Raw genomic sequence first — 16,836 nt, 5'->3', positions numbered from 1 at the left:
ATTGTAGAAATTTGCAAGGCTGCAACGTGGTGTTCAGTCCACACATTCATATCTCACTACTATCTTGAGCAGGATACCCAACGTGACAGTTGGTTTGGGCAGATGGTTGTGCAGAATTTGTTTGGGATCTAGTATCCCACTCTACCCCTAGTCCCATTTTGTTCTGTTCCAGGCTGCACTGTCACACAGTTGTATATAGTTTCAGGTTGATTACTATTTTGAACTTGCTGTTGTGAGTTCCAGTTGACCTCTGGTTGTTGTTTTTGGTGAGCCTGGTAGCTAGTGATTCCCACATGTGAGAATATGGCCTGCTTGTCCTCAGCTAAAGTGAAGACACTTACCTGTAGCAGGTATTCTCTGAGGACAGCAGGCCTATGCTGCTGCACTGCGTGATCTGTCCCCCTCAGACAGAAAGTTGTCAGAAGGGGCAGGATGCGGCATCACTGGAGTGCAGGACTGTGGAGGAAGGCCCCATGCCATGCTGATTTTGCCTGGGTGAAGGTAGGGCAGTGGTGGTGGCGGCAGTCCTTGTGGCAGTGGTGGGGCACCGATTAAAAGTTGTAGGGGAGGCTGGCAACCCTAACTCCATTCCTGTATAATATCATTTACATGTCTGCATTTGAGCAGTTTACTATAATTTCACAACCACAGCACTTCTGCTGCCACTCATCCTTTACAACAAAACAAGGAAAAGAATGCAGGTTCTTCATATTCACAGAAAAGAGAAGAAACTGCCATGAAACCCTTACTAACACTGGCCTCAGACGAACGAGCTAATGTTTTGCTTTCGCTCAGATCACACATTAAAGCCCCAGTGTTAAGAAACTATGCCCTTGGCCTTCAGGTGTTCTGCTTGTCTTTTTTTTTATCTGAGTTTAATAGATAATACCTTCCTGACAGATTAATTTAAACGAACATTGCAGAGATGTTGATCTGGATCTTAGCAGACAGTTTTCATGTGTGCTAAACTTCTTTCTGCACAGTGTGGCCATAATAGCACAGAAAACTGTGCATAGAATCTGCTCTAACCCTCCTGCAATTTAATACATCGACCTCTTGCTGCTGTCAACTAACTCCAACCCATCAAGGATGTTTTGAGCCTGTGGACGTTTTTCAATGTCCATTTAATAAGCATTCAGGCATTTATCCAGTTTATAGAGTTATGGGTTGATATTCAAAATGATTTAAGTTGGCTGCATATTGGCTCTGACCAGCCATTAGAAAAGTGGGCAGGAGAAGGGCATTCTAGAGACAGAGGAGCCAAGAGCTACGTGGGTGCCAGCACCCACATAGTTAAATGACCAAATATGACTGCATTCTATTCTGTTCTGGTTTTTGTATCCCACTAATTTCACTCAAAGAATAAAAGTGGGTTCAACATGTAATCATTTTACTACAATATCATTCACATTTCAAAATATTTCTTGAATAAAAAAGTTTTTAAAGAATTGCTAAACTGATAGTAGTCTGAAATCCCCCTGCATAAATAGCAGGTCCTAACCTTGGTCACTCAGCTATATGGGTACTGTTAGAGCTAGCGGCAGCCATTTTAACACAGACAGCCACTAGGGGAAGTAGCAAGAGGGGATCAGTTCTGCCTTGGATACCCTTGAGTGGACCACCAGGGGTATAGGTAGGCCCATGAGGTATTTATGTTTTAGGGGGGCTTGCTCAGGGAGGGGATTCTTGTCTATGGGGGTCTTGCTCAGGGTGCGGGCTTGCTTGGGGATGGGGGGTTGCGAGACCCCAGGCGAGGGTTATGGAGTGGCCCTGGAATAATTCAGCCAGACAAGGTATATAAATGTGAAAGTAAATGTTTTTATTCACCTGAGCCCTGAAACCTGTTGCCTCACAGGCCAGGAACATCAGATACAATAGTTTCTCTTATTTAGAAGCAGTCTTGTGTAGGCCTTTGGCTAGCAGGCCAAGCAGTCTGTGGCATAGATTTGGGTTTCAGTTCTTCCTTCCTTGGGCCTCCTTAACCTCAGCCTGGCCCTGTCTTTTAAACTCCCAGGTATTGACGCCACCCCTCCAGCCTTACTGCCTCCCATGGTGGAATCAGTGCTCTTATGGTGGTCTAGACTAGTTTGAGAGGGACTGTTTTTAAGGGTGAAGGGCAGTGTTCTATAAACCCCCTCACGTACCCTCCCCCTCAGCTCAACCATACCCGGTTGAGTGCCTTCCACTTCAGAGTCCATCTCCCGGGACAAATAGTCCGCATTAGCATTCTCTTCAATAACTCCCAATTCTAGCATTTCAACAACCTTTTTCGCCACCGCTTGCTGCCGGGCTTCTGGGATTTGATAGGTACGCTGCTGGACTACCACTCCTGGTTCAGTGATATTGAGTTGTAAGGTGGGTCTGACCTGGCCCTTCGGAAAACACATCTTCATTCTGGCATACCAAGTTCTCCAGGCCGGCCTTCTGTGAGTCAGAGAGCTGGTCGCCAAATGGGACTTGCAAGGGTCTGTAGTCTATTGGGACCTCCAACCCAAAGTCGTCTCTTTGAAAAAGGGCTGCTGTCATGAGGACTCAATTCTTCAACAAGTTAATGTGGAAGACCTTCGCCTTGCCCCTCTTGTCAGTTTGTGCCACCCTATAGTTGACAGGTCCTGTTCTTTTCACAACTTCATAAGGACCTTGCCACTTGCATAACACTTTACTTTCAGAAGAGAGTAGGACTGTATCCCCCAGCAGGAAGGTTCATTGAGAGGCCGGTTGTAGGCTCAGGCTTGACCCACTTGAGCGTTCTCTAGGCAAAGGTTGGAGGCCTCACCAGCTTTCTTTATTCTCTCCTGCATGGTGAGCACTTATTCAGCCAAGTTCCTTCCCAGACAGGGTTCCTCTTCCCACGCTTCTCGAACCACATCCAGGATTCCTCTAGGCCTTTCCCTGTATAACAGTTCAAATGGAGAGAATCCTGTTGAGCTCTGGGGCACCTCCTGGATGGTGAACAGTTTGTACGGGAGTAAAGAATCCCAGTTTTTCCAGTCTTCAGCCACAAACCTTTTCAGCATCTGTTTTAGCGTCATATTGAAGCATTCGACCAGAGTGTCTCTGGATGTACACCGATGTCTGTAATGTTTTCACTTTGAGCAAGGCACACACTTGCTTCATAACTCTGGACATAAAGGTAGTACCTTGGTCAGTCAATATTTCTGCCGTAATCTCCATCTGAGAGAAGACTTCCCACAGTGCATTAGCCACTGTGGTGATTTTCATTTTACGCAACGCAGTGGCTTCTGGATAGTGCATGGCATAATCCAAAATAACCAGAAGTCCCATAAAATTCATTACTATCCTTTTGAACGGGGTGTCTGTCAACAGGAGCATGGGCATGAGAGGGGCAGGTGGGACCCTCGCAGGACTATTCAACTGACAGGTTGAGCAGAACTGGCAAAAGAACTCTACTTGCTTAAATACACCTGGCCAGAAAATCTAGGCTAAAATCCATTGTTGGGTCTTCTCCTCCTCTAGGTGACCACCTAGCAGGTGATTGTGAGCTAGTTGTATGACCTGCCTATGGTACCACTGGGATACTAATAGCTGCTGTACCTCTTCCTCTTCCAGGGTTCCCTTGGCCACCCTATTCAACAAGTTATTCTTTATCACAAAATAGGGGAGCACTAACTTAGTTGGGTCCTGGTTGCCCACGGGATTCCCATCCACTGCAACCACCCTGGCTCGGGCCAATCTAAGGGACTTGTCCTCTGACTGTGCCCTTTTGAAATTTACCGTAGCTCTCCAGCTATGGCAGCTCCTGAATTCAGAGAGCACTGCAGTTTCTGTAACCGCCACTGGTGGCGGGGTTTTGGCAATTTTGGGTTTTCAATATATAAATCATGGTCCTCCAGTGGGAAGATCTCAGGATGACTCTTGGGACTCTTGGAACCATCCATTAACTGGGCTCAGATGGCACCAAAATTGGAGACATCCCAGCCCAAAACCACTGGGTAATGTATCCAAGGCAAGACTGCAACCTCCAGATGAGCTTATCTCACAGTTCACTAGTACTTTAGTTGTATCTTTATTTATTTATTGGGATTTATTAACTGCCTTTATGAAGAGATTTGCCCAAGGTGGTATACAGCAGGTACAGTTTAACATAAAACTTACAATTTTGTTAATAGCATAACAATAGTAAAATAACCAAGAATAAACATAAATACAATAAATGAGGTAAACTTGAAAACAGTATCAGTTGAGTACCTGTCTCCGGACAAGAGTCTTTACACTGCTAGAGTCCACTAGTGCTTGATATGGGTGTCCTTCTACCTCCACTTGTAGTACATAATTTCTATTCCTCAGAGGGGCAGCTTCCATAAAATTGCAGTCATGAATGGCAATCAAATTCACATCCATAGCATCTTCCACTATATCTTGGCAGTCTCTTGCTATATGACCTCTTCTCCCACATCTGAAACAGGTGGGGGAATATGGTTCCTGCAACCAAGGTAAAGGGCTGTGGTATGTTTGTCAGGATAGCTTCCCTCGCTCTGACCCCTTCCTTAGAAACTCCATGCTGGATGGTGGTTTCTGATCTCTGTGGTTGTCCGGTCCAGTTCTCTCTCTTTTCCTCCCAGGACTTTCAGGTCGCTTCTCTTTATAGGGTTCTGACTCTGGCTGTGCCTGGTAAAAGCCTTTGGCCACTTCTAAGGCACTCTCTGGGGTCAGTTTGGGGTGCTGCCGCACCCACTGCTTCATAGGCAGTGGTAGTCCTTCTAGAAACTGCTCCATGAGGACAATTCTTGCTATGTCCGGGCTTTTCCCTTCCAGTTGCAGCCATCGCCAGGCGACCTCCTTGAGTCAGTAGAAGAAACTCTGGGGTTTTCTTTAGTTTGCAGGGAACCCTTCCGGAACCGCTGCTGATAGGTCTCTGGGGTGCAGCATGCCCTTTCCAAGATGGCTGCTTTTACCTCCACATAGGTGGCTGTCCCCGCGGGATTAACATCCTGGAATGCCGTCTGACTGCTACTGATCAGTAAATTCCCCTGTCCATGACACCTCTGGCCAGCCAGCAAAGCAGACAGTTCTCTCAAAGTAGGTCACAAAATAGTCCGGGTCATCTTCTGGCACCATTTTCTTTAACACAGAAACCGAAAGGGTTGTTGACAGCCTGGGTGCTTGGGCAGCTATCCCTGCTTGGGTGTGAGAGCACTATTGTAGCTCTACAAGTTTCTGCAACACTTACTATTATATCTGTTGTTGTTGTTGCTACTGCTGCTGCTGCTTACTGCTGCTCGAAATGTGCCTGCATATACTGCTGCTGGCTCTCCACCAATGCCTGGAGTAACCTTTCGATATTTTTACTGTAAGTGGCCCGGATCACACAGTACATCAGTAAACCAAAATAAAAGCCTGCCTATCTGGCACTAGCTATACACCCCCCCCCCTAACTAGGTTAGGGCTAACCCCTTTTGCTCAGTATCCCAGCACAGTGCAGCTCCGAAGGTCACCAATCTGGTTTCCTCGGGCAGGATACGCAAAGGATCCCATCACTGCCACCACATGTGAGACCCTGGGCAAGGATTATGGGGTGGCCCTGGAATAACTCAGCCAGACAAGGTATATAAATGTGAAAGCAAATGTTATTCACCTGAGCCCTAGGATTTGTTGCCTCATGGGCCAGGAACATCAGATGCAACAGGTTCTCTTATTTAGTAATAGTCTTGAGTTGGCCTCTGGCTAGCAGGACAAGCAGTCTGTGGCTGGTGGGGCTGCCCCACCCCAAACACAGCTTGTAAGTTCTCAGGTCTTCTGAGACTCAGGTGTGGCTCCTGTCAGACCTCAGCAAGGCTTGCAAGTCTTAACAAAGAACAAAGTTGGCTTACCTCAGCCAGGCCACCTCAGCTAAACACATTCATTAACGGCATAGACTTGGGCTTCAGTTCTTCCTTCCCTGGCCTCCTTAACCTCAGCCTGGCCCTGTCTTTTAAACTCCCAGGTATTGACTCCACCCCTCCTGGCTTGCTTCTTCCCAGGGCTGGATCTGTCAGGTTTTCAAGGCAGAAACTAGGTTCGTGAGCCCTTGGGCCACTCCTGAGGAGCGGCAGTGGCAGGCAAAACCACCCCACACCAGAGACAAGGCAGAACTCTGACAGGAACAGCTAGACTTCACCTGCACTTGACCGCCGTTCCTCAGGAGTTGAGCCCCTGGGTGCAGGCGGCCAGCAGGACTTACCGGACAGGGCAGGAACTGGATACCAACTAGGCTGAACAGGGACTGAGGGTCAGAGGGGAAAGGAATATACATGGACAGCAAGGCAGGAAGCTGGGCTAGGACTCACAGACAGACAATACTACACAAAGCAGGAAATGGAACAAGCTAAAGGACAGGAACTGAAAGCTGCCAAGCAGCCACTGAAACAGGGTACAAATACTGACAGAAAAGAGTCAGGACTGAAAGCTGCCACATAGCCACTAAGAAGGAGACACAGACAAACAAACTAGACCAAGAATACAAACCAGAAACAAGACTAAGAAATAAGCAATAAACCTAAGCTAAACTACACACAGACTAACTAGAAACAGACAAGGAACTATACAAGAAACCAGACTAGGCAGGAGTGCAACAAAGCACCAATGAACCAGGGACCTTAGACGATGCAAAGGCAAACACAGAAGCTTCCAGGTGGTTAATAAAGCCCATCAGCTGCTGAAGTTCAGCTGCAGGAATCACAAGGCAGCTAGGGGTGCTGTTCAGGCACAAACAAGAGAAGCAAGTTTGGCAGCCTGGAAGATCTGGACCGGACTGGGCTGAAGTCTGGAATGGGTGACAGTTCATAGCAGCCACCGGTTCTGGCCACCAGGGGGCGAGGTGAGCACAGACAAGGAAACGGTCACGAACGTGACAGGATCAGTGCTCTTAAAGTGGCCTAGGCTGGTTAGAGAGGGACTATTCTTAAGGGTGCGGGGCAGTGTTCTATAAACACCCTCACAGGGTTATAATAAGGGGGAGGGCCTGATCTCTGGGGGATTCTTGTTCAGTGGGTGCCTGGTGATGGGATGGGGGACTACATTAGCGGGAGGCATCATGAGAAAAATTTAATAGGCACTTCTGTGGGCCCCATTCGATATTCAGCTGGGACCCACATAAGTTCAGGGGGCCAGCAGCTATCCAATCAGGCCAAGATATTAAATTTCCATGCCAGATATGGTCCAACATTGAATAGCCGGGTCTAACTTAGCTGGTGATGGTCAGCATTTAATAACATGCTGATCGCTGCTGACTGATTAATAAGTATGTTCAATGTCCAATAATTTGAAACTTGGGCCTCTTAAACTTTAAGTCACAATAATGTGTCACCTCATCTCTGGCATTAGTCTAATGACCTTGATTTATAGTTTTTTTTTCTTTTATGTTGAGGTGTTTCCCCTTCTCACCAAAGTTGATATTTTATAAGTCCAAGAACTAGATTTTTGTGTGATTCCTCTGCCTGAGTCGTTGAGTCAATCCACACCATCCGATGATCGCTAGTGCTCAGATAGGCCCCTACTTGGACATTAGAAATGCTTTCTCCATTTCTAAGTACCAGACCCAATACTGCCCCTTCCTCAATGGGGTTTCTCATGAAGGGAGTCCAGAATATCAGTAGTAGTACAAACTGAATTAGTCAGCTACCCTACACCCCCCCCCCCCCACCCAAAAAAAAAAAAAAAACCCAACAACAACACACTCACATCCAGGAGAATATGATAGTCAGGGGATAGCATACAAAGCACCTCAGTGTAAAATATTGAAATACAGGAACTCTATGATTGAATCTGATCTGTGGCTCTTCTGCACTCATAAGCTGCTAAAATAAATATCTCTCTATTTCTTTTCTACTACAGTCAATTAAACCACAAAAACATTGTGAAGTTGCTTGGAAAACCAAAGAGATATGGAGACAAGTGGCATCTCCACCTGGAGTATATTTCAGGAAGCACTTTGGAAGACTTGATGTTCAAGACTGGCATGGTAAATTTTACCTCTTCAGTACCTTTAGTGGCTGTGACAATCTGAGATGATCACATCATCAAAAGATACCCATTGTGTTGAGTAGTTTCAAACATTCATTTAAATTCTATCACGGCCAGCAGATATCTAGCTCTCCCTCCCCATCCAAATCCAAGAGGAAAGAGAAAAATCAAAGTCCAACCAAGGCCAGTCATGAATATAGTCAGTTACATCAGAACCATATGTAACCACAGAAGGGAGGGGGGGGATTTCTTGGGAGCCTGGGCCCTCCTAATTTGTGTTCATGCCTTCCTCCCAAAATTGTGGCACTGTCTGCACCACCCTCAGAAGCCCTGTTCCACCTGTGGCAATGGCAAGGCTGTTGCTAGAGCTTTCACTGGGCTGCTGCCTTCTGCTGCACTGGGCCCCTGAGTATGTGCGGTGGAGGTCTGCCCCACACGCATGCCTGAAAACCAAGGATTGACTACACGGCTGCTCTGTAGTAACACTTCTTGACTCTCAAAGCTTTGAAGAGAAACTTCTCTGGGTAGTACTTTCTCTCCAATCTGTGTAAGTCCAAATTTCCTTCCCAAAAGTCTGGGTCATCTTCATAAGAATAGCCATACTGGGTCAGACCAATGATTCATCTAGCCCAGTACCCTGCTTCCAGCAGTGGCCAATCCAGGTCACAAGTACCTGGCGGAAACCCAATTAGTAGCACATGGGCGTAGTTTGGGGGGGGGGGGGCGGGGGGCATTGCCCCCCCCCCCAAATGCAGGGCCAGCGCAACCCAACTGCAGGCAGCTCTCGCCCCCTCCTTCCTCCCCGTCAGCTCCCCGACAGCCCTCCTCTCCATTCCTGCTACCCTGCGATTCAACCTTTTATTTTGTCACAGTGACGGCACTGGAAACAGCACAGCGTGACAGCGAGCTCTCCTCCAGCCTTTCCCTTCCCTCTCAATGTCCCGCCTTCCTCTGATGATGTTTTTCCTCTTTCCGCGAGGGCGGGACACTGATAGGGAAGAGAGAGGCTGGAGGCGAGCCCCCTATCACTCTGTACTTTTTCCAGTGCCGTCGCTGCGACTTAAAATAAAAGGTTGAATCACAGGGCGGCAGGAACGGAGAGGAGGGCTGTTGGGAAGCTGAGGGCAGGAAGGAGGGGCTGGGTTGGAACTGAACTCGGGGACTGAAAAGGGGGGCTGGGGAAGTCACTGGACATGGATTGGAGGGGAGGGCAGAGGAGAATCACTGGACATGGTTGGGAGGGGAGGGCAGGGGAGAGAGGAGAAATCACTGGACATGCATGGAGTGAAACGCAGGGAAGAGAGGAGAAATGTTGGACAAGGATGGAGGGAAGGAAAGACAAAGGAAGGAGATGCACATGGATGGAGGAGAAGGGAGAGAGGAGAAATGCTGGACATGGATGGAGGGGAGGGAAGACAGAGGAAGTAGATGCACATGAGGGGAGGGGAGTGAGGAGAAATGCTGGATATGGATGGAGGAGAAACTGCTGAATTTAAGGGCTGAATCAGAACACTTTGAGGGCAGATGCTGAAACTGGAGAAAGGATAGAGACAGGGCTACAGATGGTAGACAGGGTGCATAAGGACACAGGAGGATGGTGGACATGGTGAGAGAAAAAATATCAAATGGAAAGAAGACACTGCATAAAACAGAAGACACTGGGACCAAAGTGATTAGAAAACTAAATGCTCAGACAACAAAGGTAGAAAAAAGTATTTTATTCAGAATGTATTAATTGGAATATGTCAGCTTTTGGAAATGTGCATCTGTGATATTTTGCATGTAAATTTCAATTTCTCTAGTATTGCTGCATGCCGAGACTGACTTCTTGAGGTAACTTTCCAGTTCAGTATTTTGCCTTCATTTTTTTTGATTTCTAGTTCCTTGTGTCATGTGTTTTTCATGTGTGATCAAGGTGCAGTATTCTGCTAGCGTGTAGTATTTGCAGTCATTTTTTTTCTTTTTTTTTCACGTGTATTGGTGTTTTAGAACCTAGTGTAGTTTCAGTTCTGCCTTTCCACGCATAAGGTTGTAGCTCGTCCTGTCCTTGGAATTAGTGCTGTCATGATTTGGTAAGGCTATGAGTGTGTCTTTGCATATGTTTGTGTATATGTTACGTCTGTGCTCACCTCGCCCTCTGGTGGCCAGAAGCGGTGGCTGATATGGACTATCTCCCGTTCCAGACTTTAGCTCAGTCCAGTCCGGATGTTCCAGGCTGCCAGATTTGTCTGTCTTGTTTGACCCTGCACAGCTCCCGTAGTGGTCTGATGATTGCTGCAGTGAGCCTCAATTGCTGCTGGGCTTATTAGCCATTTGGAAACTCTCTGCCTTTGCATCGCCTAAGGCCCTGGTTTGTTGGTGCTTGTTGCACTTCAGCCTAGTTTGATTCCTGTTCTAGTTCCTTGCCTGATTCTGTTTAGTTTATGTGTAGCTTAGCTTGTACTGTCCTAGTCTTGACTCTTGTTTGTATTTACTGTGTCTTGTTCTGGGTTCTCTGTGTTTCTTGTTTAGTGGCTACCTGGCAGCTTTCAGTTCTGTCTTTTGTTTTCAGTGTTTTGGTTCCCTGTTCTAGTGGCTGCTTGCAGCTTTCAGTCCTGCCCTTTAGATTTCCCTTCCTTGCCCTGCTGCCCCTGTAGGTTCCTCTCCCCTCTGACCCTTAGTCCTGGTTCAGCCTAGTGGGTATCCAGTCTTGCCTTGCCCAGTAACTCCTGCCGGCCACCTGCAGCCAGAAGCTCAACTCCTGGTGAAAAGCGTCCAAGCGCAGGTGTAGTTTAAGGGTGCCTGCTCTGCTTATTCCTGCCTGTTTGTCTCTGCTGCAACTCCAGTCCGGGGTTCCAGTTCTGTTCTGCCTAGTCTCTGGTGTGGGGTGGTTTTGCCTGCCACTGCCGCTCCTCAGCAGTGGCCCAAGGGCTCACAAACTTAGTTTCAGCTTTGAAAACATAACAGTATGCAAAGGCCATGAGCTCGGCACGATCACCCTTCCTGCTGGGCCTCCGGACTAGAACCTCTACTCTTGTTTCCCTTGTGAAGTTCGGGTCTGGCTTGATTATTGTTCCTGATCTTCACATGACCCTGGAGGAGTATCGTGGAAAACTTTTGTCTGATCCACTCTTGAAGAAACTGCCTGAAGCTTCAGCAGAGAGGAAGCATATCTGGCAGCTTGGGCTCGTGGAAAACCCAGTTTCTGCCTAGGACCCCGCTTTGGGAATATCGCCACCTACTTGTCTCCGACCCCGCTCTGCGGGATACTCGGGAAGCTGCCATCGAAAGAAAGCGTAATGCGAATCCCGAGGTCCAGGCGTACCATCAGTCCATCCTGAGGGACGCTCTCAGCCGCGTTGTTCCAGAGTCCAAGCCGAGTTCCAGCTCCAGTCAAGCCGCTGAGTCCATGCTAAGTTCCAGCTCCAGCCAAGCTCTGAGTCCTGTCCGAGTGACGCTTCTGACTGAGTCTCCAATCCCAGTTCAAGTGGCGCTTTCACTCAAGCCTCGGAGTCCAGTCAGAGTGATGCTTCGGACCGAGCCTCCGATTCCAGTCCGGGTGGTGCTTCGAACCGAGCTTCCAATCCCAGGTTAAGTGGCGCTCCCACTCAAGCCTCGGAGTCCAGTCCGAGTGACGCTTCTGACCGAGCCTCTGAATCCAATCCAGGTGGTGCTTCGAACCGAGCCTCCAATCTCAGGTCAAGCGGCGCTCCCACTCAAGCCTCGGAATCCAGTCTGAGTCGCACTTGGAACCGAGCCTCCGATTCCAGTTCTAGTGGAGCTTCTAACTGAGCCTTTGATTCCTATTCAAGTGGCACTCCTAGCCGAGCCTTTGCCGAGTTTGAGTGCCAGCCAGGATGATGCTGAGTCCACTCCGAGTCTGAGTTCCAGTTCCAGCCAAGCTGCTGCGTCTATACTGAGCACCAGTTCCAGCCAAGCTGTTGAGTCCAAGCCGAGTTCCAGCCAAGAGGCGAGGTCCAGTCCTGAAGCAAGTCCGGGTTCCAGTCAAGAGCCTTGTTCAAGCTCCAGCCAAGCTACCCCTGGTCATGTTTTGAGGCTCCTCTGTAGATTTCACCATTGTTACCCATGGAGACCTGAATTCCCCGTGGAGGTTGGGGGGGCCTTGAGAGGGAGATACTATTACGTCTGTGCTCACCTCGGCCTCTGGTGGCCAGAACCAGTGGCTGCTATGGACTATCACCCATTCCAGACTAGCCCAGTCCAGCCCGGATCTTCCACGCTGCTGGATTTGTCTATCTTGTTTGACTCTGCACAGCTCCCATAGTGGTCTGATGATTGCTGCAGTGAGCCTCAGTTGCTGCTGGGCTTATTAGCCATTTGGAAACTCTCTGCCTTTGCCTTTGCATCGCCTAAGGCCCTGGTATGTTGGTGCTTTTTGCACTTCAGCCTAGTTTGATTCCTGTTCTAGTTCCTTGCCTGATTCTGTTTAGTTTATGTGTAGTTTAGCTTGTACTGACTTTTGTTTGTACTGACTCTTGTTTGTATTTACTGTGTCTTGTTCTGGGTTCTCTGTGTTTCTTGTTTAGTGGCTACCTGGCAGCTTTCAGTTCTGTCTTTTGTTTTGGTTCCCTGTTCTAGTGGCTGCTTGCAGCTTTCAGTCCTGCCCTTTAGATTTCCCTTCCTTGCCCTGCTGCCCCTGTAGGTTCCTCTCCCCTCTGACCCTCAGTCCTGGTTCAGCCTAGTGGGTATCCAGTCCTGCCTTGCCCAGTAAGTCCTGCCGGCCACCTGCAGCCAGAAGCTCAACTCCTAGTGAAAAGCGGCCAAGCGCAGGTATATAAGCTCTGCTTATTCCTGCCTGTTTGCCTCTGCTGCAACTCCAGTCCGGGGTTCCAGTTCTGTTCTGCCTAGTCTCCGGTGTGGGGTGGTTTTGCCTGCCACTGCCGCTCCTCGGCAGTGGCCCAAGGGCTCACAAACCTAGTTTCAGCTTTGAAGACCTAACAGTATAGCGTTTTGCAGTGGAGAGATTTTTGACTGCCCCTACTTGACTGACTGTACATTTGTCCATTAGATTGTAGGTTCTTTGAGCAGGGACTGTCCTTCTATGTTAAATTGTACAGCGCTGCGTAACCCTAGTAGCACTTTAGAAATGTTAAATAATAGTAGTAGTAGTAGTAGTATTGGCCTTACTGAGGTGTCACCAAAACATCAGAAAGGGTTTTACAGCCTAAATCATGACATACTACCTCTTGAAGGATCTACACAAGTTTGTGTATAGTGTTTTGCAGTGGAGAGATTGTGTGTTGGCCTTACTGAGGTGGCACCAAAACATCAGAAAGGGTTTCAGAGCCTAAATCATGACACACTACCTCTTGAAGGATCTACATATAGAGCCTATGCATTTCTAAGGTCAACACTGGCATGGTATGGGAAAGGGGGTCAGGAAATACTCCTGGAGAGGAAGAGGGAGTGCTGGGTAAGGAGGAAAGATGGAAGGATGGGAGAAAGCTGGCTTTTTTGGTAATAACCATAATGAATATGTATGAGATATCTCATACATATTCATTATGATTATTCCCAAAAAGCCAGCTCTTTCTCTCTTCCATATTAGCATATTCATTTGTGTATATCTATATCTATATATCTATATCTATACATCTATTTATATGAATATGCTAATATGCCCCGCCCCATCCTTTGCCCCCCCCCCCCCCCTCCAAATGAAACAGTCAAACTACGCCCATGCTACTGATCCCAGGGCAAGGATTTGGCTTCCCCCATGCCCATCTCAATAACAGACTATGGACGTTTCCTCCAGGAACTTGTCCAAACCTTCTTTAAACCCAGATATGCTAACCACCATTACCACATCCTCTGTCAAGAGTTCCAGAGCTTAACTATTCTTTGAGTTAAAAAAATTTCCTCCTATTTGTTTTTAAAGTATTTCCATGCAATTTCATTGAGTGTCGCTGTGTTTTTGTACTTTTTAAATGAGTGAAATATTGATTCACCTCCACCTGCTCGACTCAGTATTTTGTAGACCTCAATCATATCCTCCCTCAGCCGTCTCTTTTCCAAGCTGAAGAGCCCTAACCTCTTTAGCCTTTCCTCATATGGGAGAAGTTCCATCCCCTCTATTATTTTGGTCGCTCTTCTTTGAACTTTTCTAATTTTGCTATATTTTTTGAAATACAGCAACTAGAATTGAACACAATACTCACAGTGAGGTCGCATCATGGAGTGATATAGAGACTTTATAATAATTCCTAGCATCCTGTTTGCTTTTTTGGCCACTTGGGGAACACTTAGTGGGAGTAGATATTGGCAATATTACACTTTCTGATTAATCCCCTTGTTGGATTGACTTAAAGGCAATCTGGGAGAAGGCCAGGGATAAACATTGGACTTTAAATATGCAGTTGCTTCAGAATGAAGCTATTGTTCAGGGTTATGGAAAAGTATTACGAGAGTATCTGGAACACAATTTATATTCTGTCCCTTTGATCACTATTGTGTGAGACACTATGAGGGCTGTCTCCAGGGGGTACTTTATCAAGGAGTGTAAGAGACAGCATGAGAAAGCTAAATTACAGCTTGAACAGTGGATAGGAGATCTAGAGAATCAACAGAAACTGACTAGAGATAGAGCTCTTTGGACAGAGATCCAGGGGGCTTGTTTTGTTCCTGGTGGCCCTTAAGCAAGATGAACTGGCCTTCTAGATGGAGAGAGTTATGCAACAGTGATATGAGTTTACAGGGAGGGCCCATAAGATGTTGGTCACCAAATTGCATAGAACCCGAGTTGACAAGCATATAGACAAAATCAAGGATAAAGCTGGGACGTTAAAGCACATATTTAGGGACTACCTTGGGAAACTGTACACTAGGGATGGGCTTATCTCGATGGCAAATATTGATAATTACTTGGCCTTCAGGCAGACCAACAGAAATAATTAGGGATGTTACTCCTAAGGAAATACAGAAGGCAATTAGAGCCCTGGTAATGGGGAAAGCCCCGGATTTAGATGGCTATCCATTGGAATTCTACAAGGCATTCTCTGGGGAGGTAGCACCTGTACTGGCAGAGGTTATGAACAGTGCTAGTCAGTGGGGGGAGGAGGCCCTGCCTGCCTGCCATAATATTAGAAGAATGGATTACAGTTATTTCCAAGGAGGGACAGGATAAAACAATGTGCCAATCATATCGGCCTATCTTGGTGTTAAACACTAATGTTAAAATAATATCTAAAGTGTTAGCCACCCATCTGAATGGGCTGTTGCCTGACTTAATACATGCTGACCAGGTTGGGTTTATCCCCAAAAGACAGGCTGCAGATAATATCTGTAAATTTACCAACTTAATCCATGCGGCTAAAGCAAATAATATAAGGAGCTTTTTACTAGGGGTAGACGCTGAGAAAGCGTTTGATAGGGTTCACTGGGGTTATATGGACAAGGTACTGAGTCACGTTGGGGTGGGGGCTGGGTTTTGTACTTGGGTGGGGAGCCTTTATTCTGAGCCTAGAGCTTTTGTATGCATTAATTGGGGGAGTTCAGGGGTGTTTTTCTTGACTCGGAGCACTCAGCCGGGGTGCCTGTTGTCGCCAGGTTGTCATGGAAAAACAAGCACATTTTGCTTAAAAAACAAGAATAAAACAAGTGATATCAGTTCAAAAACGAGCACAAAAATAAGCCCAATTTTTTTTTTACATGCTGAGGACTTTATAGAGAGGTTTCAATTATATATTGTGTCAGAGCAGGTTATATTACACAACCCTAAACAGCAGACTGGTAGCAGGGCCTAAGACATTAGCAAACAAACACCAGCTAACTTCACAGTTTGCCCTGCTTAATTCACTCAGGTCCTTTGGTTAATACTCCTGAATCTTCATCACTGGCTAAGTGTACAGATCCTAATCTGATATTTCTTCCACTCAATGCTCTTGCTAAACTCAATAAAATTATGAGTAAGGGTGTTTGTTCCATACACATAGGCGCCGACTCCGTGGGTGCTGTGGGTGCTCAAGCACCCCCAACATTTTGAAACTCAACCCAGAATGCAACAGAGACTTGGAGCTCTATATGCCGCCACCGGTACAGCACCGCACAAGGCACTTTCAAAATTTATGGCCACTCTAAGTATCCCTGCTTGACTCAACCCCGAAGCTAATATAATTAAAAAAAAAAGATCTCAGAGTGACGAGAACGCGGTGGCAGATGATATGAGCCAGCCCAGGTGCACTGTGCAGCCAATGGGAAGAGTGCAGCCGGTATCATCATAGCCTCGCACCTCCCGGAGGAGTCCCAATTGAAGCCAACTGCTCCTTCTTCTACGTTTGCTCCTGGCTGCAGCAATAACACGCATGCTGCCTGTTTGAGCTGGCGTCCAATCCTTCCCTCTGCTTGCTGCATGTCCCACCCTCGCGTAACAGGAAGTACTCGTGTGAAGCCAGAGGTGCGCTGCTGCGGATGCAATGTCAGCTCAGGCAGCATGTTATCGCTGCAGGGACCGCTCAACAGAGCAGGCAGGCTTGACAGTCCCGGTGGTGGCGGCGGGTGGGGGGAGAGAGAGAGGGGAATAGAAGGTGCTGGTCTCGGGGAGGGTGATTGATAGCGGAGAGAGGGGAAACAGGGTGCTGGTCTCGGGGAGGGTAATTGATGGTGGAGAGAATGGAAACTGAGGGTTCCGGACTCGGGGAGGGTGATTGATGGCGACGGAGAGAGAGAGGGGAAACAGAGGGTGCTGGTCTCGGGGTGGGGGATTGATGGCAACGGAGAGAGGGAAACAGAGTGTACTGGACTTGGGGAGGGTGATTGATGGTGGTGGAGAGAGAGAGAGGGGAAACGGTGCTGGACTGGCAGGGGGATTGAAGTCAAGGAGGTTAGATAAAACAGGAGTCAGGGTGAGGCTATCTAGCCTTTTGACCCAAAACAGTA

General features: G+C 47.5%; 1 protein-coding gene across 1 annotated transcript in view; it reads left to right on the top strand.

Moving 5' to 3' along the window:
• LOC115475794 (spidroin-1-like) overlaps window positions 1-16,836 on the top strand; it is a 106,609-nt gene that overhangs the window by 24,444 nt on the left and 65,329 nt on the right. Inside the window, exon 3 of the mRNA XM_030211791.1 lies at window positions 7,834-7,960. Within this exon, the coding sequence (XP_030067651.1) occupies window positions 7,834-7,960 (127 nt within the window). The remainder of the gene's footprint in view (window positions 1-7,833; window positions 7,961-16,836) is intronic.

The sequence above is a fragment of the Microcaecilia unicolor genome, chromosome 8 (assembly GCF_901765095.1).
Source record: "Microcaecilia unicolor chromosome 8, aMicUni1.1, whole genome shotgun sequence".
NCBI lineage: Eukaryota > Metazoa > Chordata > Amphibia > Gymnophiona > Siphonopidae > Microcaecilia > Microcaecilia unicolor.
Note: the sequence above shows the minus strand (reverse complement) of the source record. Positions and strands in the feature narration are given on the sequence as shown.